Consider the following 22291-nt stretch of genomic DNA (forward strand, 5'->3'; position numbering starts at 1 on the left):
ATGTCATACACAGAATGGAGAACAGTATTTATTAATTGTTTCGCTTTTGTTTTGTTTTTTCATGTGGCTCATTAACGGCATGATCCACTTATGTCCATCACATGCACTTCCATTGCCTAGAAATGAAACCCCCTCCAATTAAATACATGAACAATGGCGCTATTTACTAAACCAGTGCAGCACTAACCAGTATGCGCTGCACCGTCCCCTGCGGCGCATGCGCACACCAGCGCAGCCCTGACAACAGGCTATCGGATGTGAGCCTTTGATGATATGGACACACCGCTGACATTTTAATTCTTCTGCTTGCCTTTAATCAAATGAACAAAGCCTTAGAAACATTTTATTTGATCATACATACATTATAATTGCCTTTGTGTGGTCTCGCCATGCCGGTAAGTCGCCACGCCTGTTTGCATTTTTGTTGGGTACCTCCCTTCCTCTGCTGATGTGATGCTAACCGGTTAGCATTGTTAGCTTGCCATTTCCCACTGACGTAGGTTGCTGGGAAATTGTAGTCGCCACAGATGTTAGGTTTTACGGGACACCTTAAATTAGATGCCCGCTTGTGTTGCCTAATGTTAATGATAATGGCGTTTGCTTGATTGTCGCCTAGCAACCAAACAAACGTTCAAAGCAGTAATGCTAACCTTAGCTTACCTAGCTGCACTGTTGGCTTGGTTTAATTAACAGCATGACAACTCTGCCTGTAGGTCCACAACAGTGAATAGAAACACTGGCTATACACTGCATGAAACCCATACCCTGTGACACAATGGTCTCTTATTATGGTCCTTTCCCCCCCAGAGCAATAAACATGACAAACCGGAGGTCAGCGATAACGTTAAGGTTGTGGTGAGATGTCGTCCTCTCAACCAGAAAGAGAAGATGATGGGCCACAAACAGGCTGTCCTAGTGGACGAGATCCGAGGGACCATAACGGTGAACAAGCTGGAGACCCCCCACGAGCCCCCTAAGACCTTCACATTTGACACCGTGTTCGGACAAGAGAGTAAACAGTTGGATGTGTACAATCTCACAGCCCGCCCCATCGTCGACTCAGTGTTAGAGGGATACAATGGTACATTCAATGTGACTACACCGTCACTTACTTCACTAATAAATCATCATTTCATATTTGATGATAACAGACTTTCAACCAACAGTAACATTCATCTCTCGTTTCCCATTATGTGTTTCCACTGATGATGCAATTTTGTTTTATTATTCACTGTCCATTTCAGGAACGATTTTTGCATATGGACAAACTGGCACAGGAAAAACATTTACCATGGAGGGTGTAAGAGCAGTGCCAGAGCTCCGCGGGATAATCCCAAATTCCTTCGCTCATATTTTTGGTCACATCGCCAAGGCAGAGGGCGACACCAGGTAGGAGAGCACTCAGTCACTACTGCATGATCACTACTATCGTTGTGAATATCACAAACTAGATAAATACTATTGACCATGTTATATGTTGTGGGAGTGTGTGCAGATTTATTAATATTAATACATTTTAATGGTAATTTTAATAAGATAAGTTATATAGCACAATTCATGCATAACATGATCTAAACATGTATGTAAAATTCCTAAAATGTCTTATCAATTACTTTTGTTGCATTTCAATACGTTTTGTATGTATACCAATACTTGTATATTGTTTATTCTGTTGTGTTTTTATCTTATTAATTATCTTTTACACACTTTTTATTCTAGTTACTTTTCTGCCCCTATGTATACTCTTGCAAACTGCATTCTCCCCATTGAGGGACAAATAAAGTATTTTCTATTCTATTCTAATACAAATAAGCAAAATAAAAGCATGAATACTAATCAAAAGCCTAATAAGGATTTTCTATTCTATTCTAATACAAATAAGCAAAATAAAAGCATGAATAATAATAATAAAAAGCTTAATAAAAACAAGTACGTAGAAACACATTATTGGAAAATGCAAGATTTAAAAATGCCAATAATTTGGAAATAGTATTTTAAGGACACATTGTCCATCTGTGAAATGGATTATAAAATTTAAGGGAGTGGGTTTTTTTTGTTTGTTTTTTTTAGAGTATTACACTGTTTCTACGTTTTTAAATTATGCTTTTTCTAATTGAGACTTCATATGAACAAAGCATTTATCTCACTTTTAAATGCTTTTACCTTCCACAGATTTTTAGTTCGCGTTTCCTACCTGGAAATTTACAATGAAGAAGTGCGTGACTTGTTGGGAAAAGACCAGATGCAGAGGCTTGAGGTAAAAGAGTAATTACATTCGATGACTAATTTAGTAGAATTGTCATAAAGGGCATCACAGTCATCTTCAGGATGATAGCTTAGGTAGACCTACACAGTAGTTTTCCATGATAAATGTCTTTTTTTGTGTGACAGGTGAAAGAAAGGCCGGATGTAGGTGTTTACATCAAAGACCTTTCTGGTTACGTTGTGAACAACGCTGATGATATGGACCGAATTATGACACTCGGCCACAAAAACCGTAAGCAGAATAACTGACAGCAGTAAGATGGAAATAGATCAACGTGTGGTTTGTCTTCTTTCTTTGAAATCAGGAATTCCGGTTTTGCTATAATAAGAAATGTGTGAATCCTGCAGGGGGTTAAGCAATCTGCATGCTGAATGAAATTTTAGAAATTAGAAAGATAGTCACTTCACTGTCTATTTTTATGGCTCGTTTAAAACATTTTCTGAATGCCCTCACAGTTTTGCCGCCCGATCAAGTGTCACCTTGTTTTGTTTAGGGTCTGTTGGTGCCACAAACATGAATGAGCACAGCTCCCGTTCTCATGCTATTTTCACCATCACCATCGAGTGCAGTGAGAAGGGTGTGGATGGAAACCAGCATGTGCGCATGGGAAAACTGCATCTGGTTGATCTGGCGGTACGTATCTGAGATAAAGTAAACTACCTTGAAAATGAGATGACAGTGATGCCACAGCAGATATGCCTCATCGCTTATGAGCTGCCTCAGCACAACTAATTCGCTTGCTACCTACAGGGTTCGGAAAGACAGGGCAAGACCGGAGCCACAGGTCAGCGTTTAAAGGAGGCGACTAAGATCAATCTCTCCCTCTCCACGCTGGGCAACGTCATCTCTGCCCTGGTGGATGGCAAGAGCACACACGTTCCTTACAGAAACTCAAAACTCACCCGTCTGCTTCAAGATTCACTCGGAGGAAACTCCAAGACGATGATGGTACAGTTGAAGTTTAGAAACCTTTGTGCTGGTGTTGAAAATACTTGTTAACCATGGGGAGAGGGTCTCACTGGGCCAGAGGCGGGATACACCCTAGTCATGTCGCCAGTCTAACACAGGGCTATCACAGAAAGACACAACCAATCACGCTCACACACCTACAGCCAATTTAGAATCACCAGTTCTAATCACCTATTTAATGAGTATGTCTTTTGGACTGTGGGAGAAAATCCATGCAAGCACAGTGAGTTAGAATATTGAGGCATCAGTTTAACCACTTTACCGCTTTGCCGCACACAGATTCATCAAAAACTGTTCACAAACGACAGATTTATTAGTGTTTAAGCTGCCGTTTTCCTGCTAAAATCACAAATATACCATCACAAAGTGCTGCGGTTGAACCGTTTGTTTTCAGACCACAAACAGCCTGCACCAGGGTTTTATTGTGTTTTTCTTTAGCCCAAATGAGTAGCACTACCTTGTCAAACGGACCGTTTTCAATGAAAAAGCATGCACATTTGCTAGGCATTTCACAATATTCATTGTTGGCATTTAGCAGTAGACAGTTTTTTGATCACTTTTTAAAATGTGTCTCCCCACCAGTGCGCAAACATCGGCCCCGCAGACTACAACTACGATGAGACCATCAGTACTTTGCGCTATGCTAACAGGGCTAAGAACATCAAAAACAAAGCCAGAATCAACGAAGATCCCAAGGATGCCCTGCTGCGCCAGTTTCAGAAGGAGATTGAGGATCTGAAGAAGAAACTGGAAGAAGGTAAGGAAACCAGACACCGAGGCGCTAAGGATTCTCCTGGGGTTGCATGCATTTTGCAGCAGGGCTTTTGTAAATGTCGCTTTGTACAATCGTAGGTGAAGAGATCTCTGGCTCAGAGGGCAGCGGGTCAGAGGAGATGGACGAAGGTGACGACGAAGTCGGGGAGGCAGGAGAAGGACGCAGGAGAAGAAGAGGTACGCGTTTTTGATTAATAACCATAGGGTTTGTGAAAGATGCACTCACTACGGCTGAAAATGCATTGTGGCAGTTTAACATGTGGTTTGGTAAATAGTGTTTGACACATATAATTTGTGCATATCATGTCTATTATCAGTATGATGATTGTATTGAGTCAGCATTCACTTCCTCAGATAGTGATCGCGCTGAAGGTGGTTTACCAGCTGAGCTTTACTCTCTCACAAGCACGCTCCCATAAACATTATACTGTGCTCATTTAGGAGTTTCCCTGGTATTGACACCTTCTGCTTTTAAATATGGATGGTACTAAATGTAAATGGACAAAGATGATTCACAGTATGTAGCCATGGCAACAGACGTCATCCTGGGAGGTACCGCCGTGTAAATTGATCACTCTTTATATTATCCAGTTGTCATTATTCTTTTAGTGCTTTTGTAACAGCTAGTTGATATAATGCATATAATATCATAGACCTGAGTATGGTGATCTACTTCTTTATCTACCTCTATCTGTTGTGCATGTATATCCAACCACAGCGGCCTCATTTGACCCACATAAAGCACAAACAATTTGCCTTGAACTGCAAGCCAAAAGCATCTCTGCTGCTGATTATTTCACACTTCATTTCACACCGTGGCCTTTCTTTTGTGAGGTGCTTTCTGTGCTTCTTTTCCAGATAAAAGCCGCAGTAGTAGTTCAAAATTTGCCTGCACCCCCTTGGTGCCGTCACTCACTGAAGACAGACCGCAGACTAGTGAGTTGGAGCAGCAGTCTGCTCACCAACCCACCTGCCCACAAATTTAAGCCCTTTTCACACATGTAACCACTTAAATATTTTTTAGACAGGAGCAAAGGCAACGCGTTTGCCGTTCCTTGCCATCAAAAATGTTGAAAAGTGGTGAGTGCATTGGCTGATGACATGTTTGATTAGAACACTATTTATGGGGTTTTGCGTGCATTTGTTTTTATAGGTTGGTGGGAAGGGATAGAACATAAGAAAGAGAGGACTGACCACCCACAGCAAAGGGTGCAGACTTGATTCAAACCGGTGCCACTGCATTAAGGATTATAGCCTCAAACGGGGGCTGTCGGGGGACACAGAGAACAGCACTTTTATATTTCTGTGCTGCTGACAGCCATTCTCTGTCATGCTTCTCGTGAACACAGTGTCTCCGTTGGAGTTTTTTTTTAGAGCTGATGATGAAATTGTATGAATTTGGTGATCAAAGGTCGCATCATGTTGTCGGTACCTGCGATACTGTTGCACATCTAGGACATCCCAATATCCTGTAATACCTTTTTTTCGTGAATTCCTCCGAAACACATCTGGACACACAGGATGTGAATTGTAACCTCACTTTACGAAAGCATCCAACCACAAGACGTGGTGACTTGTTTTTTTGGTGCCATTTATATAGGTGGATTTCTGTGGGGGATTTCCTGATGCTTTGATGTCTTGTGTAGTACAGTCATTAGTAGTGTTTCCTTTGTAAAGTGGGTGCCTTGTCTTAACCTTGAACATGCTTAGAGAGCATTAAAGTGCTCGACACTTTAAATTTAACGTGGAACTCGGAAGTGTGCAGTCAGAATTTATCCACCAGAACTGCCATTTGATGTCATCCATGTTTTTTGTTGTTTTCCATGCATCACGCCATCGTTCTCTGTCTGCTCCAAATGCGGACTGCGTTGAATATATACACCGACCAGGCATTAACATCGTGACTACCTTCCTAATATTGCCCCTTGTGCCTCCAAAAACAGTGTGATGTCTGGAAACAGGATGTTGTCAGTGGGGGCCTTTGGGTCCTATGAGTTGTGTAATCCCAGGTCAAAACCTTCTGCTGTTTTTCATGTTGTTTGAGTCGTTCCTAAAGCGTTGTTGTGCGTCCGTGTCAGGCTGCATCCTGCTGAAGATGGTTGCTGCCATCAAGGAGTGTCATTGCTATGGGGTGGGGGTTTCTGGTCTGGTCTAGGTGGGCGGTACGTGTCTAAGTAACATCCACGTGAACGCCAGGACTAAACGTTTACCAGCAGAACGTTGACTCGTTGCAAGATGGTCAATGTTATTGACTTCATGTGTGATGATGTTGAACCGTGCAAGAGTGAATTTTATAGTACATGTGTGAAATGGGCTTTATAACTATCCTTGTGTCTTTGCCACCGCTGTCAACTCCCAGCACCCTCCACTGCCACACTTTTCATGTCCCAAACACTGTTTGAATTTACATGAAAATGTTACTGGTGTGGCAGAGCCGATGAGTTTTTTTTTTTTTTTTTTTTTTTTCAGGATACATGTAATTTAGCTTCCTGGTTGAACCGATCCCTCTTAAGTATTGACGCCATTTGAAGTGCTGTTGCATTACATGAACGATCACAGCTGCCGCGTCCTAGATTCTTTCTGCATGAGAAAATCATTTCCCCAGTTTCAACCCGCACATCTGACAGGCTTTGTTGTGACCTTTAACCCCTTAACCTAAAGATGCTAATCGCTCACGTCATGTTGCATCTTTTTGGTTTCATGTCTGAATGACATTTCGGCACTGTTACTGAAAATGGTCTCTCTATTTACTGTTTTACCTTCCCACTCCCTGCCCCATATTTGTTTTTCCGCTCTGTAGAGTCATAAGACTTTTGAGATCACTCTGTAACGATGTGTTGCTCTTTCTCTCTCTCCTCCTCCTGGTGCGTATGATGCCTGTCTGACTTGCTTTACGCCTCTTTATTCAAGAGGAGAGAGGTTGGTGTAAGAATCTATATGGTCCTGCTATCCTGTAGCACCAGTGTCTTAACTCACATAAATGATCAAAATGGCCCCCGTTCACTAACTCTGACTAACTGGCAGCCATTTTGTCTGTCCATGTTTAATTGCCACCCGTGTTCCACACTTTTGTAACCACTCTGACATGATTTATTGTGTAACAACAATCCTCATTTAATATAGTTTCCCCTCATTTAAAATTTTTTGTTTACACTAACAATAATTATTTAATACTGTGCATTACCAAGTCAGGACTTCTTCAGAAGACCAACTGCTGTTCTTTAAATTCATGAAACTGCACCAAACTGCACAGTTTAAATAATACTAATAATTAAAACCAATACCTGTATCTTAATCTGTATATAAATGAGTATATGCACATATAGTGACAAGTATGTGGTGTGAGGAGATGCATTATAAACAGCCTGTCACTGATGGTGTGGTACCCTGTGTGTCTCTGCTCAGGAAGGAAGAAGGTTTCCCCAGACAAGATGGTGGAAATGCAGGCGAAGATTGAAGAGGAACGAAAGGCGTTGGAGGCCAAGCTGGACATGGAGGAGGAGGAGAGGAACAAGGCGAGGGCAGAGCTGGAGAAGAGGGAGAAGGACCTTCTTAAAGCCCAGTGAGTCCATGAAAATGAAACAAAACACATCAGATTAACGCTTGGTAGCACACGACATTCATGAGTCATGTATCAGAACCACTCATTTCATGACTTGCATACCTCTCCTCAGGCAGGAGCATCACCTCCTGCTGGAGAAACTGTCGGCCTTAGAGAAGAAGGTGATTGTGGGCGGGGTGGACCTCCTGGCCAAGGCTGAGGAGCAGGAGAAGCTCTTGCAGGAGTCCAACAATGAACTTGAAGAACGTCGCAGGAGGGCGGAGCAGCTGCGTAAAGAGTTGGAGGAGAAAGAGGTACGATAACTGGATGGTGTCTCCTGCCATGCAGCGACTCTGTAGTCGGTGATGTGATTTAGTAGCAGATATCGCAGTTCAATCTAAACTGAAGTATCGGGATCATTGTGGTGTAAAATAAGGTTAGAAGAGAAGAGGAGAAAGACCTTAGGCACCCTCTCACTTTCTTTGTGTGTATGTTGAATACAAAAGTGATACTTTCAGGAGATATGGAAACAATTGCATAAGTTCCCTTTTAAAACAGCAAGAACGCCTGGACATAGAAGAGAAGTACACTAGCCTGCAAGAAGAGGCCCAAGGAAAGACCAAGAAGCTGAAGAAAGTGTGGACCATGCTCATGGCGGCCAAATCAGAAGTAAGTATCATAAAAAGAATCACTGGATGTTTTTCAATAAACTTTTTTGCAAAGATGAGTGGGACAATGTTCCCAAAACAAAAGATATTAAACTCTTAACGAGACTGAGTAATACACACATCACGCTATTTCTTTATAGTACACATAATTTATTGACAAAATTGAATCAAATATCTAGTTAAAACTATTTAAAGATTCCTGGGAAGACGGTAATTAATCCGGTCTGCTTGTTGTGTTGTGGTTTGTAAGATGGCAGATCTACAGCAAGAGCATCACAGAGAGATCGAGGGTCTCCTGGAGAACATCCGCCAGCTGAGCCGAGAACTCCGGCTCCAGATGCTCATCATAGACAACTTCATTCCTCAGGAATACCAGGTCCGTCCTTTAACAGGCATATTTGATTGTATGTCTGGTCTGAGACTTATTTGCATACAGTTAGGCCCATATATATTTGGCCAGTGACACAAAATTTATGATTTGGACTCTACATACCACCATATTAGATCTGAAATTAAACAACAAATGAAAACAAAATAAACGCAATATTTCCAAGATTAAAATACTATCATAGTGCCTACTGCCGTGCCATGCACTGTAGTCGGTGATGTGATTTAGTAGTAGTCGCAACTCGATCTAAACTGAAGTATCTGCATCACTGTGGTCGGAAAGAAGGTTAGAAACTCATAGTCATTCTCTCACTTTCTGTAGAACAGAATCGTCATTAATTTGATTACCACAAAGTTTACTTGGTAGCTATCTCAAGTAACAGTTTGTGGTCAGGTGTTTAAAAGTAATAATATATTGTAAAAATATATAGGCCCAAACACACACAAACATACACACACACACACATATATGTATATATATATAGATAGATAGATAGATAGATAGATAGATAGATAGATAGATAGATAGATATTATGATGGCATTTGAAACAGGGGGTTAACCCAAAAGGTGTTGAATAAGGGCAAGTGGACTTGTAGAATCATGGCTTCTTCAGTTTTGAGTCTAGTGGGAGACTAGAACTGAAGAAGCTATTCAAATGAGTGGAGGGAAATGAACTTGTAGAATTCATCTTGATGGCACGCTGAAGCTGTTTTTTCTCTGCCGCAGTGCAGCTGGCGTACCACACCATATATTCACAAGTTAAAATCATGCTCTCTGTGGTGCAATGGTAAACGCTCTTCAAAAAAATAACCAACCATTGTTATGCAGTCTTTAAAAGTCTTCTCATTTCAGGGGCTCAAAAGTAATTGGACAAATTAACATTACCGTAAGCAAAATGCTGATTTTTAATACTTTGTTGAGAATCCTTTGCCTGACCCATGGACTTCACCAAACGCTGGGTTTCCTCCATTGTGATGCTTTGCCCGGCCTTTGCTGCAGCTGTCTTCAGCTGTTGTGTGTTTGTTAGTCTTTCTTCCCTATGTTTTTTTTGCAGCTCGATCAGGTTGAGATCTGGTGATTGACTTGGCCAGTGCAGAATATTCCACTTCTTAGCACCACAAAACTACTGGGTTGCTATTGCTGTATGTTTTGGGTCATTGTCCATAAATTGTAGTGCATTTGTCTGAATCCAAGCAGAAAGTATATCCCCATGTGTTTTAGAATTTATAAACACTAGTGATCCAGCGTTGTTGGAAGCCCATGCCATCGCATTGCGTCCACCATGTTATACAGAATATGTGGTGTGCTTTGGATCATTAGCTGTTCCAAGCCTTCCGCATACTTTCTTTTTCCAATCATTCTGGTACACGTTGATCTTAGTTTCATCTGTGCAAAGAATGCTTCTTCTTTTTTTTTTTGGCACCTTTCTATTTTTGAGGTTGATTGATGGTTTGCACCTTGTGGTGAACCGTCTGCATTTACTCTCACAGAGTCTTCTGTTTATGGTAGACCTACTTCCTGGAGTGTTCCTCACTTTGGTGGATGTTGTGAAGTCTTTTGCTTCACAATGGAAAGGGCCCTACGATCATCCACCACTGTCTAGCATGAACATCCGGGCCTTTTCGAGTTCCCGAGGTCACCAGTGGGCTTTTCTTTTCTCAGAATCTGCAAAACTGTTGATTTGGACACTCCAGATCTTCAGAAAGATCTCGCTTGACTGCACGTTGCGGGTTTCACCACAACAGCTTCCAAATGCAAATGCCACACCTGGACTCAACTCCAGATCTTTAACCTTCTTAAATGATGAAGGATTAATCAGGAATCAGGAATAGCCCACGCAGCCCATGTAAGAGCTTCTGAGTCGGTTGTCCAATTACTTTTGGTCCCTTGAAAAGGAGGTGACTAACTGTACCTAAATGTTTAACCCTTTAAATGGCACTCCTTGAAATACTTGGAAATTTTACATTTCAACCCTAGAGTGTTGTAGGACATAATAAGACTTCTTTACTTTTGTGAATTTTTTTAATTTTTTAAATTAAAAAAAATCAAGATTAAGGAATTTATCATATATAGTTCCATGCCCTTAAGTGGTAAACAAATGTAGACACATATTTAGACCATTATAACATAAGTGCTGATTCGGGCATTTGTCAACATTATCACATGAGATAACATCAGACCTCCTCTTCGTGTTATACCAACAAAGCAGTTACACTCAGTGCTCATGCAGAAGTGGACCTTGAAGACCACATCTTACAAGGATTTGACCTGAGGATGTTTCCTCGATCTTCTCCGATATGGATACTGATGGAATGAAAACCACGTGCATCTAAACCTCACTGAGAGGCACAGGGATGCAATTTAAAATGTGTGCCACCGTTCCCATATATGGTCCCTCGCCCCACGAAGAGTTGCGTAAGCTGGCAACGGCCGACTTGTCAGTAAACATAAGCACTGACTGAAATGAAAAGCCACTTCCTGAATGTTGAGTACACTTATCTGTCATCGTGAGTAAGAGAATCAGAGACTGCTGCAGCCATGTCACTTTTCACGTTCAAACACAATAATTTCCCCAGATAAGATTTTCATTGCCTTTCATTTTGGCCGTTACTGATCCAGTTGACCATAGATAGCCTGGTCAGTAACTGATTCATTGACTCATTAACTGATTTTTATTTATTTATTTATTTTGTTTGGAACTGTTAATCCTGTTTATATGCATCACCAGAAACACTGTGCTGCACTACTTTAACAACTATGTAATATACCCAGCACAATCCCTGCACAGAAAAGCAGCGTGATTCACTGACGATCTATATCAGTTACGTGATTATTGTTGCAGACAAATATAGATACTGTATTCATCGACGTGAGAAATTCACAGTTTCGTCCATTATATCGTTCGCATCGTGTCACGTTGTTAGTATTTGTGGTGAGGAGCCTCACTGAACTGTTTATCCTCGTGTCCTTGCAGGAGATGATAGAGAATTACGTGCACTGGAACGAAGACATTGGAGAGTGGCAGCTGGTGAGCTCAATAGCTGTGCTTTTGCCGTGCCATTTAAAAACGTACAACTCCCGAGTTATGGGTTCTTTATCTGCTTTCTTCTTGCGCTTTTCAGAAATGTGTGGCTTACACCGGCAACAATATGAGAAAACAGACCCCCGCTCCGGACAAGAAAGAAAAAGATGTGAGCCTGTTTGAAGTGAACATGTTTGACTTGATGACTCTAGACGATTTTACTCTGTTCTTTCACGGACGCCGTGGCGATGACCTCCCTCTGTTTTTGTTGCAGCCATTCGAGGTCGATCTGTCCCACGTGTATTTAGCCTACACAGAGGAGAGCATGCGGCAGTCACTGATGAAACTCGAGAGGCCCAGAACCTCCAAGAGCAGCAAAAGTGGCCGACCCAAGACCGGGCGAAGGTAAAAATATCTCCTATGCGGACAACAGGCAGCAGATTTAATGCACAGTCACCGTGATTTCTTTCGTGTTGCCCCCTCATGCACACAGATCATTTAGTGGTCAGGAATCCAGTGGGTGATATGACAGTGTGTTAAAATTACAAGCTATTTCCGTGCTGTAGGTAATCAGGTGACGAGGAGGAGAGAGAGATAGCTGGTTTCGGTGGAATTTCAATGTAGACGTTATCACGGGGGCCAATTGTGTAACTGCCCACCTTCATAGACCATTTTTTGGCTTCCTTACGTTAACGGCTAATGCTAGAGTAAGGACAGGGGTTGAGCTCCGGAGATGTATTGATGTCTTTTGAACATCCGCAGTGCTTTGTAACCACCTGAGAGGGTTTGCGACGACCGTCAGATTTAAATTTCGTTTGTTTTTTTCCTTCATATCTGAATGTGATTCTCCTGAAATGTGAAAAGATGATTGCAATCCTTCTTAGCAGTTTATCTGAAACTGTAATTGCTAATAAAAATGTTTTGGTACGGTCATCTCTGCTTGTTTATAAAAACGTTTTTGATTTGCGGTCGAGATAGACTACACGAAAACACGGTTGAAGACTCAAATGTGTGGATCCAAGTGTATAATTAGCCCCGTTGATAATCTTCTGGTTTGTGAGCAGAAACTTGCCGGTATTTGCCGTTATCGTGATATTCTGCTTTTCTGAGAAATGCCGAGGCTGAAAGCTCTGAAAGTTTTGATAAGAGTTATCATGTGTTCATCTCCAAACAGGAAAAGATCTACAAAGCCAGACGCTGTGATCGAATCCCTTCTGCAGTGATGACGGCGACGTGAAACCGACATTGCAACTTTCATGATACCTAAAAGAAGTCAGTAATCCAGTTTATGGCCGACAATTATTTAAAAGATGATCTGCATTCACTGTATAGCTGGTAAGGTCTTAAATGTAAAGAAGCTGCACCTGTGATAGGATTAAGACCTCTTGGCTAAGAGGACCTGTTATATGTACTGTAGTGTGAGACTGTTTTCACATTGTCTGATATTTTAATGTTGCGTTACACATTTCACGTTTTGCAGGAGCAGTTTGCAATGAACAACCACTAGCTAAGGAAAAACGCTACCGTGAGAATATTTCACAGACAGCTTTGCAACATTTTGGCAATGACCAACAATCAATGAAAGTGCAGATTTGTCAGGATGCTGAAAGTAGAATCGGAGGCATGGACGACAAATTACAAAACATCACTATCTTCGAAGATTTTCTGAGTGTATGTAACTTGTGGCTTCTGTTTTTGTTAAATTCTAAATGTGGGTGCATTTTCACTAAAATGACACCAGATTATTCTACTCTTAAAAGAAGCAAGAGCCTTAGTGATTCTGTCTGAGGAACGCAAGAAATCAAGTTGAAAACAGAAGTCAAATTTAGTGAATTAAAGGATTAAAGTAAAAAGTGCTTTATACTCTTTCCTTTAGGTCAGAAGCATATTGGCGTGCATGCCAGCTTACGCTCTTACGTTAGTGCCATTTGCTAACCTAAGTAAATCATCGGGACACTTTGTGTTATATTAGGAAAATCCATGCAGTACAGTGTACCTTAGTATAATGCACTACTATGATTTTTTTTTGTGGAAATGTTATGTAGTGGAGGCAAACTCCCTTTTATTTTTTATCGTAATGTATGTCAAATGTTTACATCCACCACACCTTCAGATTTTATTTATTAAATTATTTTACATGTTTTATCTCACATTCTTCTTGTTCTCAATTTGTGGTCCATTATTAAATCAATCCGGTTGTTATATAGATGATCAGGATGCAGGCTACGGCCAGAAACGGCTGATTTTTAACTGCATCTCTAAACCCAGAAACTAATTGATGTAACTTGTAATGATGAGGATGCATTGCTGATGAAGGACAAAAAAAAGATCTGAGATGCCCATATGATTTATTTATGCAAGTATGAAACCTACAAAAACAATGTGTGAGACAATAAATGTTACATTAGACAATAAAAGCTGATGTCTGTCACATCATCTTCTGGGATGACCGTGGTTCAAGGTGTAGGTTACACAAGATTGGATTTTTTCCAGAAATGCCCGTATGGGATAAAAGCCACTTGTTTTCAGGTGACACGTGACATTCTTAATCTGAAGAAGTAAGAAAAAAAAAAGTTAATTTTGAAAATGCACATTTTAAGATCACAAAAAATACCAAACACGACTAAATTTACATAAAACCTGTTTAACATTATAGATGGTATTAAATATTAGAGGATATGCCGTTTAGATTCACTGTAAATCATTTGACGCTTTGGCTCGGTGTGAGCCTACAAACAACTCGCTGACATACATGAACTCCCCTTTACCTTGTTGTAGCTATGCAGCCCGTGAGAGAGATTGCCAACATCTGTGGGGATATTTGGATGTTTTTTCTTTGCTTCCTCCAGAACTTGCTCCGCCAAGCAGAAGAAGTTCTTCTGTGAGGTCAAATCCACTGTTAGTAATGTTGTCCAACACAGTCACAGATGTCTTAAACCACTGTAATATCAATAAATGTAAAAGATTTCCAACATACCGGACATGGTGTGTGGTTTCCTGTTATCATTCGCACATCTATGCTTAGCTTCAAGAATGACAAGATGAAAATGTCAGTATGTCATAAAACACATTCGACAACATGCAGTTAGTAGATTTCTTACATTTTTCTCAGTCAAATCTTTGGCTTCTTTTCCAATCGTCTTGAGAAGCTTTTTCTCCTTTTCGTCTGATGCTGCGCAGACCATCACGATCACCATCAGCAGCAGATACCGAACATGTAGCTTCTTCGCGTCTTTGGAAGACATCTTGAGCCAGTGCTGTCAGGTTGAGCAGAAAAGTTGAACTCCCTACACAGTCTTACTACTGATGCTACTTATAGCGCCACTGTAACCACTGCTTAGATACGTCAGACTGTTATCAAATTTGATCTTTTACTAAGAAATTATCTGGTCATTCATTATCTCCAGAGTTGCCACCAAGAATTGCAGGTCATTACCCAGTATTAATATCTGATGTGTAATTTTTTTTTTTTTGAAGCCACCATGATGCTGATTTCCTTATTGTCTTTCCCACACATAGCTGCATTAATAATGATGAGTTGTATTTCTAATTTTACTGGAGCACCTGTGTCTCTCCTGTATGACAGGCCAAACTGACTTGGTTGTGTAGGCACACGGGGAAATATGTAATCAATTTTTAACTTAACACACACATTAGGAAGGAAGGGGAAAATGTGTGTGACAGGAAGAAAAAAAATAAAACCCTGTCAGCTTCACTATGCGTTAGTTTGACAGCTTTTGTAACTCGACGCCTGTCCACTTGTTTTTTACAGAACACAGTAAGATGTGATTATTTCAAATAAAATGAATGAAATATCGTGTATAGAATTATGTTGTAGTTCTTATAAAGTCATTTGAGAGAAAATGTATCCAGTATATCACAATATATTTTATGTGTCATAAAACACATTCAACAACATGCAGTTAGTGGTTTTCTTACAACTTTTTCAGTCTGTCTTGTGGCTTCTTGCGCTGTGTTGAGCATCGTGTGCAACAGTGGTCTACCAGTATTTTGCAGCGATGGTGTGTAGACCATCACAACCATCATCAATACAAGAATTTGAACATATAAGTTCCTCATGTCTTTTCTAGACACGTTGGGTCAGCGCCCTCAGGTTGAGCAGGAAAGTTGAACTCCTCACACTCTCTCACTGCTACTTATAGTGCCATCAAGCTGACACTGTGACTTTGGTATTGACGCGTCAAAGGAGAAGCCACCATGGTTATATAGATGATCAGGATGCAGGCTACAGCCAGAAACGGCTGATTTTTAACTGCATCTCTAAACCCAGAAACTAATTAATGTAACTTGTAATGATGAGGATGCATTGCTGATGAAGGAAAAAAAAAAGATCTGAGATGCCCATATGATTTATTTATGCATAAGTATGAAACCTGCAAAAACAACGTGTAAGAAAATAAATATTACATTAGACAATAAATAACTGGTGTCTGTCACATCATCTTCTGGGATGACCGTGGTTCAAGGTGTAGTTTACACAACATTGGATTTTTTCCAGAAATGTCTGTATGTGATAAAATCCATTTGTTTTCAGGTGACACGTGACATTCTTAATCTGAAGAAGTAAGAAAAAAAAAATAAAAAGTTAATTTTGAAAATGCACATTTTAAGATCACAAAAAATACCAAACACGACTAAATTTACATGAAACCTGTTTAACATTATAGATGGTATTAAATATTAGAGGATATGCTATTTAGATTCACTGTAAATCATTTGACGCTTTGGCTCGGTGTGAGCCTACAAACAACTCGCTGACATACATGAACTCCTCTTTACCTTGTTGTAGCTACACAGGTTGCGATAGAGATAGTCAACATCTTCGGTGATATTTGGATGTTTTTTCTTTGCTTCCTCCAGAACTTGCTCCGCCAAGCAGAAGAAGTTCTTCTGTGAGGTCAAATCCACTGTTAGTAATGTTGTCCAACACAGTCACAGATGTCTTAAACCACTGTAATATCAATAAATGTAAAAGATTTCCAACATACCGGACATGGTGTTTGGTTTCCTGTTATCATTCGCACATCTATGCTTAGCTTCAAGAATGACAAGATGAAAATGTCAGTATGTCATAAAACACATTCAACAACATGCAGTTAGTAGATTTCTTACATTTTTGTCAGTCAAATCTTTGGCTTCATTTCCAATCATCTTGAGAAGCGTTCTCTCCTTTTCGTCTGGTTGCGATGCTGCGTAGACCATCACCATCAGCAGAAGATACTTAACATGTAGCTTTTTCGCATCTTTGGAAGACATCTTGAGCCAGTGCTGTCAGGTTGAGCAGAAAAAGTTGAACTCCCTACACAGTCTTACTACTGATGCTACTTATAGCTCCACTGTAACCACTGCTTAGATACGTCAGACTGTTATCAAATTTGATCTATTACTAAGAAATGCGCTGTTCATTCCTTATCTCCAAGTTAAAACCAAGTATTGCAGGTAAGTTTTTTTTTATTTTATTTTTTTTACACTATAATATAACTGCTGGCTGTTAGTGAGGTATTTCACTGAAATGACAATGTAAAAAAAAGCTTCTAATCAAATGACGTATACTGAAGTGAATATGTTATGTGTGTAGCATATGTATGTGCTTTTCCATTATCACATCATTTCTATTTGTCCAAAGGCAAATTTTACTGGTTATGATGGGTGGCTGCAGCCAGAACTGAAATGACAAGAACACAACTAAGATGCTGTTATCATACAAACGTTGAGCTCGTCTTGGAAAGTTTCACCCTTCAACTTGTGTTGTTACTCGTTTGCTGAACAGTTTTACTCACAACGACGAGGATGCATTAGTAAAACTTAGCAGATTATATGCAGAAAAAACAAACACTTTGCCAAACACAAACCACTGTTGAATCATTTATTGGACTATAAACACAAATAGAAAAATAAATATTAAATTACGTGATAGATAACTGACATGTAATAAATATGTTAAATAATCCTTCATGTGATCAGCTGTTGTGCAAGACATAGCATGCACACCGTTCAATTTGTTTCAGAAATTGTCGCACATGATATCAGCCTGTGGTTCTACGGTGACATCGGACACCGTGAAACGAAATCATTTTGACATTTTAAACTCACAAAACAATGTAGCCCAACAGATCTTAATTTATGTAAACCCTTTTTAACATGAAATATCATATTTAACATTAGAGGATATGTTGTGATCCATTGCAAACTGTATGACGCTTTGGTTTTGTGTAGAACTGCAAAGAAAGACATGAACTCCTCTTTACCTTGTTGTACTGGTGCAAGATGCGAGTGAGATTAGAAAGCGTCTTGTGAGTTGTTTCATTCAGAGCTGCTTCCGCCAAGCAGAAGAACTTCTTCTGTGAGGTCAAAGTCAATGTTAGTAATGTTGTCCAACACAGTCACAGATGTCTTAAACCACTGTAATATGTCGTCTTCTGTTATCATTGTCACATGTATGTGTAGCTTCAAGGATGACAAGAGAAGAATGTCAGTATGTCATAAAACGCATTCAACAACATGCAGTTAGTGGTTTTCTTACAACTTTTTCAGTCTGTCTTGTGGCTTCTTGCGTTGTGTTGAGCATCTCTTGCAACAGCGGTCTACCAGTATTTTGCAGCGATGGTGTGTAGACCATCACAACCATCATCAATACAAGAATTTGAACATATAAGTTCCTCATGTCTTTTCTAGACACGTTGAGTCAGCGCTGTCAGGTTGAGCAGAAAAGTTGAACTCCTCACACACTCTCACTGCTACTTATAGTGCCATCAAGCTGACACTGACTTTGGTATTGACGCGTCAAAGGGGAAGACACCATATAAGGACTATATGTTGGTTATATAGATGATCATGACGGCAGGCTACAGCCAGAAACAGCTGATTTTTAACCGTGTTTCTCAACCCATAAGTTACTTGTAATGATGAGGATGCATTGCTGATCAAGGAAAAAAAAAAAAGTCTGAGATGCCCATATGATTTATTCATGTATAAGTATAAAACTTACAAATACAATGTGTAAAAAAATAAATATTACATTAGACAATAAATAACTGGTGTCTGTCACATCATCTTCTGGGATGACCGTGGTTCAAGGTGTAGTTTACACAAGATTGGATTTTTTCCAGAAATGCCCGTATGAGATAAAAGCCATTTGTTTTCAGTCGACACGTGACATTCTTAATCTGAAGAAGTAAGAAAAAAAATAAATAAAAAGTTAATTTTGAAAATGTACATTTTAAGATCACAAAAAATACCAAACACGACTAAATTTACATAAAACCTGTTTAACATTATAGATGGTATTAAATATTAGAGGATATGCTGTTTAGATTCACTGTAAATCATTTGACGCTTTGGCTCGGTGTGAGCCTACTAACAACTCGCTGACATACATGAACTCCTCTTTACCTGGTTGTAGCTATGCAGCCTGCGAGTGAGATTGACAACATCTTCGGTGATATTTGAATGGTTTTTCTTTGCTTCCTCCAGAACTTGCTCCGCCAAACAGAAGAACGTCTTCTGTGAGGTCAAATACACTGTTAGTAATGTTGTCCAACACAGTCACAGATGTCTTAAACCACTGTAATATCAATAAATGTAAAAGATTTCCAACATACCGGACATGGTGTGTGGTTTTCTGTTATCATTTGCACTTCTATGCTTAGCTTCAAGAATGACAAGATGAAAATGTCAGTATGTCATAAAACACATTGAACAACATACAGTTAGTAGATTTCTTACATTTTTGTCAGTCAAATCTTTGGCGTTGCTTCTAATCCTCGTCAGAAGCGTTCTCGCCGTTTCGTCTACTTTTGGATGCTGCGTAGACCATCACGATCCCCATCAGCAGCAGATACTGAAAATGCAGCTTCTTCGCGTCTTTGGAAGACATGTTGAGCCAGTGCTGTCAGGTTGAGCAGAAAAGTTGAACTCCCTACACAGTCTTACTACTGTCGCTTCTTATAGCGCCACTGTAATCGCTGCTTAGATACGTCAGACAATTATCAAATTTGATCTTTTCCTAAGAAATTATCTGGTCATTCATTATCTCCACAGTTGCCACCAAGAATTGCAGTATTAATATCTGATGTGTAATTTTTTTTATTTATTTTTTTTCAGCACCACCATGATGCTGATTTCCTTATTGTCTTTCCCACACGTAGCTGCATTAATAATGATGAGTTGTATTTATATTGTTACTAGAGCACCTGTGTCTCTCCTGTATGACAGGCCAAACTGACTGGGTTGTGTAGGCACACGGGGAAATATTTAGTCAATTTTTATCTTAACCCACAGGAAGGGGAAAATGTGAGTGACAGGAAGAAAAAAAATAAAATCCTGTCAGCTTCAATATGAGTTTACTTCTGGCTAAGAAGACCACCAGACAACTATTATAACTCGACGCCTGTCCACTTGTTTTTACACAATATAGTAAGTAGTAATTATTTCAAATAAAATGAATGAAATATTGTGTGTAGAATTATATTGTAGTTCTTATAAAGTCATTTGAGAGAAAATGTATTGGTTGAGTATCTCAGAAAGTAGGTGAACTATAATATAACTGCTGGCTGTTAGTGAGGTATTTCACTGAAATGACAATGTAAAAAGAAGCTTCTAATCAAATGACCTATACTGAAGTGAATATGTTATGTATGTAGCATATGTATGTGCTTTTCCATTATCACATCATTTCTATTTGTCCAAAGGCAAATATTACTGGTTATGATGGGTGGCTGCAGCCAGAACTGAAATGACAAGAACACAACTAAGATGCTGTTGTCATACAAACGTTGAGCTCGTCTCGGAAAGTTTCACCCTTCAACTTGTGTTGTTACTCGTTTGCTGAACAGTTTTACTCACAACAACGAGGATGCATTAGTAAAACTTAGCAGATTATATGCAGAAAAAACAAACACTTGGCCAAACACAAACCACTGTTGAATCATTTATTGGAATATAAATACAAATAGAAAAATAAATATTAAATTATGTGATAAATAACTGACATCTAATAAATATGTTAAATAATCCTTCATGTGATCCTCTTGCGCAAGACATAGTTCGCACACTGTTCAATTTGTTCCAGAAATCGTTGTAGAGGATATTTGCCTGTGGTTCTACGGTGACATTGGACATCCTGAAACGAAATCATTTTGACATTTTAAACTCACAAAACAATGTAGGCCAACAGATCTTAATTTATGTAAACCCTTTTTAACATGAAATATCATATTTAACATTAGAGGATATGTTGTGATCCATTGCAAACTGTATGACGCTTTGGTTTTGTGTGGAACTGCAAAGAACTCCTGCAAAGTAAGACATGAACTCCTCTTTACCTTGTTGTACTGGTGCAAGATGCGAGTGAGATTAGAGAGCGTCTTGTGAGTTGGTTCTTTCAGAGCTGCTTCCGCCAAGCAGAAGAACTTCTTCTGTGAGGTCAAAGCCAATGTTAGTAATGTTGTCCAACACAGTGACGGATGTCTTAAACCACTGTAAAATCAATAAATGTAAAAGATTTCCAACATACCGGACATGGTGTTTGGTTTCCTGTTATCATTGGCACATCTATGCTTAGCTTCAAGAATGTCAAGAACAGAATGTCAGTATGTCATAAAACACATTCAACAAAATCCAGTTATTAGTTTTCTTACCACTTTTTTAGGCTGCTTTTGGACTTCTTGTACTGTCTTGAGCATCGTGTGCAACAGCGGTCTATCAATTTTGTGCAGTGATGATGTGTAGACTATCACAACCATCATCAATACAAGAATTTGAACATATAAGTTCCTCATGTCTTTTCTAGACATGTTGAGTCAGCGCTGTAAGGTTGAGCAGAAAAGTTGAACTCCTCACACACTCTCACTGCTACTTATAGTGCCATCAAGCTGACACTGTGGCTTTGGTATTGACGTGTCAAAGGAGGGAGGGAAGCCACCATATAAGGACTTACGGATGATGTAAATAGTTTTCACCAAATTAGTGTCCATTGCCAAGAAATCATCTGTTTTTTTCTTATCTGTGGAAAACTAGTGAGGGTGGTCATCAACTTGGGCTAAAAGCTGAAGAAGCAAGGTATGACTTCATCAGAAAAAAAAGAAGGTTTTATTATTGTCCCACACATTAGAAAAGGAAAATGTGAGAGACAGTTTAGTTTCTTGCTAATAAGACCACCAGCTGTTATAGTTAGACACCTGCCCACATCTCTTTTGTATTTATGACTCACTTATTCGCATGACAAGCAAAGTAGTGACTCTGCTTGAATTTCCCTCTGTGATGTTTGAAGCTTTAGGTTGATTACATCTCTGCATACTGTCACACGTTCACATCACTTCCACATTTTGCATTTAACACTGATGGCGTCAACTGACAAACATTGAATATGAGCTCCCTCTGCAGGTAGTTTGTTGCAGCCGAGCATGCAAAGTATTCAACCCTTTATTCAAGTGGTCATGCCTATGTCTGTTTTGCAATTAGAAAGTCCCACTTCCAATTTCAACAGCTAAGTACTTACTTAGCATAGTTAGCATCTTTTATTTAACTACATCTATCATAACTGAAATAACCTAAAACTAACTTAAACTAACAGAAACTGAGGCTAATCCACTTTCCAAATCTATACTAGTTCATATGGATCATTGCCAAGTCCAATTGTCC

The 22291-nt window shown here is 39.6% G+C and overlaps 1 protein-coding gene and 2 long non-coding RNA genes across 8 annotated transcripts; 1 reads left to right on the forward strand and 2 right to left on the reverse strand.

Moving 5' to 3' along the window:
* The first annotated feature begins 220 nt into the window (after positions 1 to 220).
* kif3a (kinesin family member 3A) lies at positions 221 to 14610 on the forward strand. 3 transcript variants are annotated; one of them, XM_047584585.1, is made up of 19 exons: positions 221 to 395; positions 808 to 1081; positions 1245 to 1389; positions 2173 to 2257; positions 2392 to 2497; positions 2760 to 2899; positions 3017 to 3214; positions 3818 to 3992; positions 4088 to 4186; positions 4868 to 4945; positions 6920 to 6928; positions 7415 to 7571; positions 7684 to 7864; positions 8109 to 8219; positions 8469 to 8594; positions 11582 to 11635; positions 11730 to 11798; positions 11904 to 12034; positions 12804 to 14610. In XM_047584585.1, the coding sequence occupies exons 1-19, from the start codon at positions 390 to 392 to the stop codon at positions 12850 to 12852; spliced, it is 2193 nt and encodes a 730-aa protein (XP_047440541.1). In that variant the 5' UTR covers positions 221 to 389; the 3' UTR covers positions 12853 to 14610. The 3 variants fall into 3 exon arrangements, with proteins under 3 accessions (XP_047440541.1, XP_047440542.1, XP_047440543.1); XM_047584586.1 differs by lacking the exon at positions 4868 to 4945 and having other exon boundaries at positions 12804 to 13779; XM_047584587.1 differs by lacking the exons at positions 4868 to 4945; positions 6920 to 6928 and having other exon boundaries at positions 12804 to 13779.
* Positions 13961 to 16939, reverse strand: LOC125007784. 4 transcript variants are annotated; one of them, XR_007112798.1, is made up of 4 exons: positions 16763 to 16939; positions 16639 to 16686; positions 16430 to 16540; positions 13961 to 16205 (listed from the first exon to the last, which is right to left on the reverse strand). It is a non-coding gene; the product is annotated as an uncharacterized LOC125007784 (long non-coding RNA). The 4 variants fall into 4 exon arrangements; XR_007112797.1 differs by having other exon boundaries at positions 16430 to 16686; XR_007112796.1 differs by having other exon boundaries at positions 13961 to 14654; positions 14731 to 16205; positions 16430 to 16939.
* Positions 16940 to 18847: 1908 nt separating this feature from the next.
* Positions 18848 to 19439, reverse strand: LOC125008360. Its single transcript, XR_007112877.1, has 2 exons — positions 19376 to 19439; positions 18848 to 19299 (listed from the first exon to the last, which is right to left on the reverse strand). It is a non-coding gene; the product is annotated as an uncharacterized LOC125008360 (long non-coding RNA).
* Between the last annotated feature and the right edge of the window lie 2852 nt (positions 19440 to 22291).

The sequence above is a fragment of the Mugil cephalus genome, chromosome 5, assembly GCF_022458985.1.
Source record: "Mugil cephalus isolate CIBA_MC_2020 chromosome 5, CIBA_Mcephalus_1.1, whole genome shotgun sequence".
Lineage (NCBI taxonomy): Eukaryota > Metazoa > Chordata > Actinopteri > Mugiliformes > Mugilidae > Mugil > Mugil cephalus.

Bases quoted from the DNA above. Each gene is read 5' to 3' on its own strand.
- kif3a (XM_047584585.1), top strand. The intron at 4,187-4,867 runs GTACGCGTTTTT...CTTCTTTTCCAG, and splicing joins AGGACGCAGGAGAAGAAGAG to ATAAAAGCCGCAGTAGTAGT. The intron at 8,595-11,581 runs GTCCGTCCTTTA...GTGTCCTTGCAG, and splicing joins TCATTCCTCAGGAATACCAG to GAGATGATAGAGAATTACGT.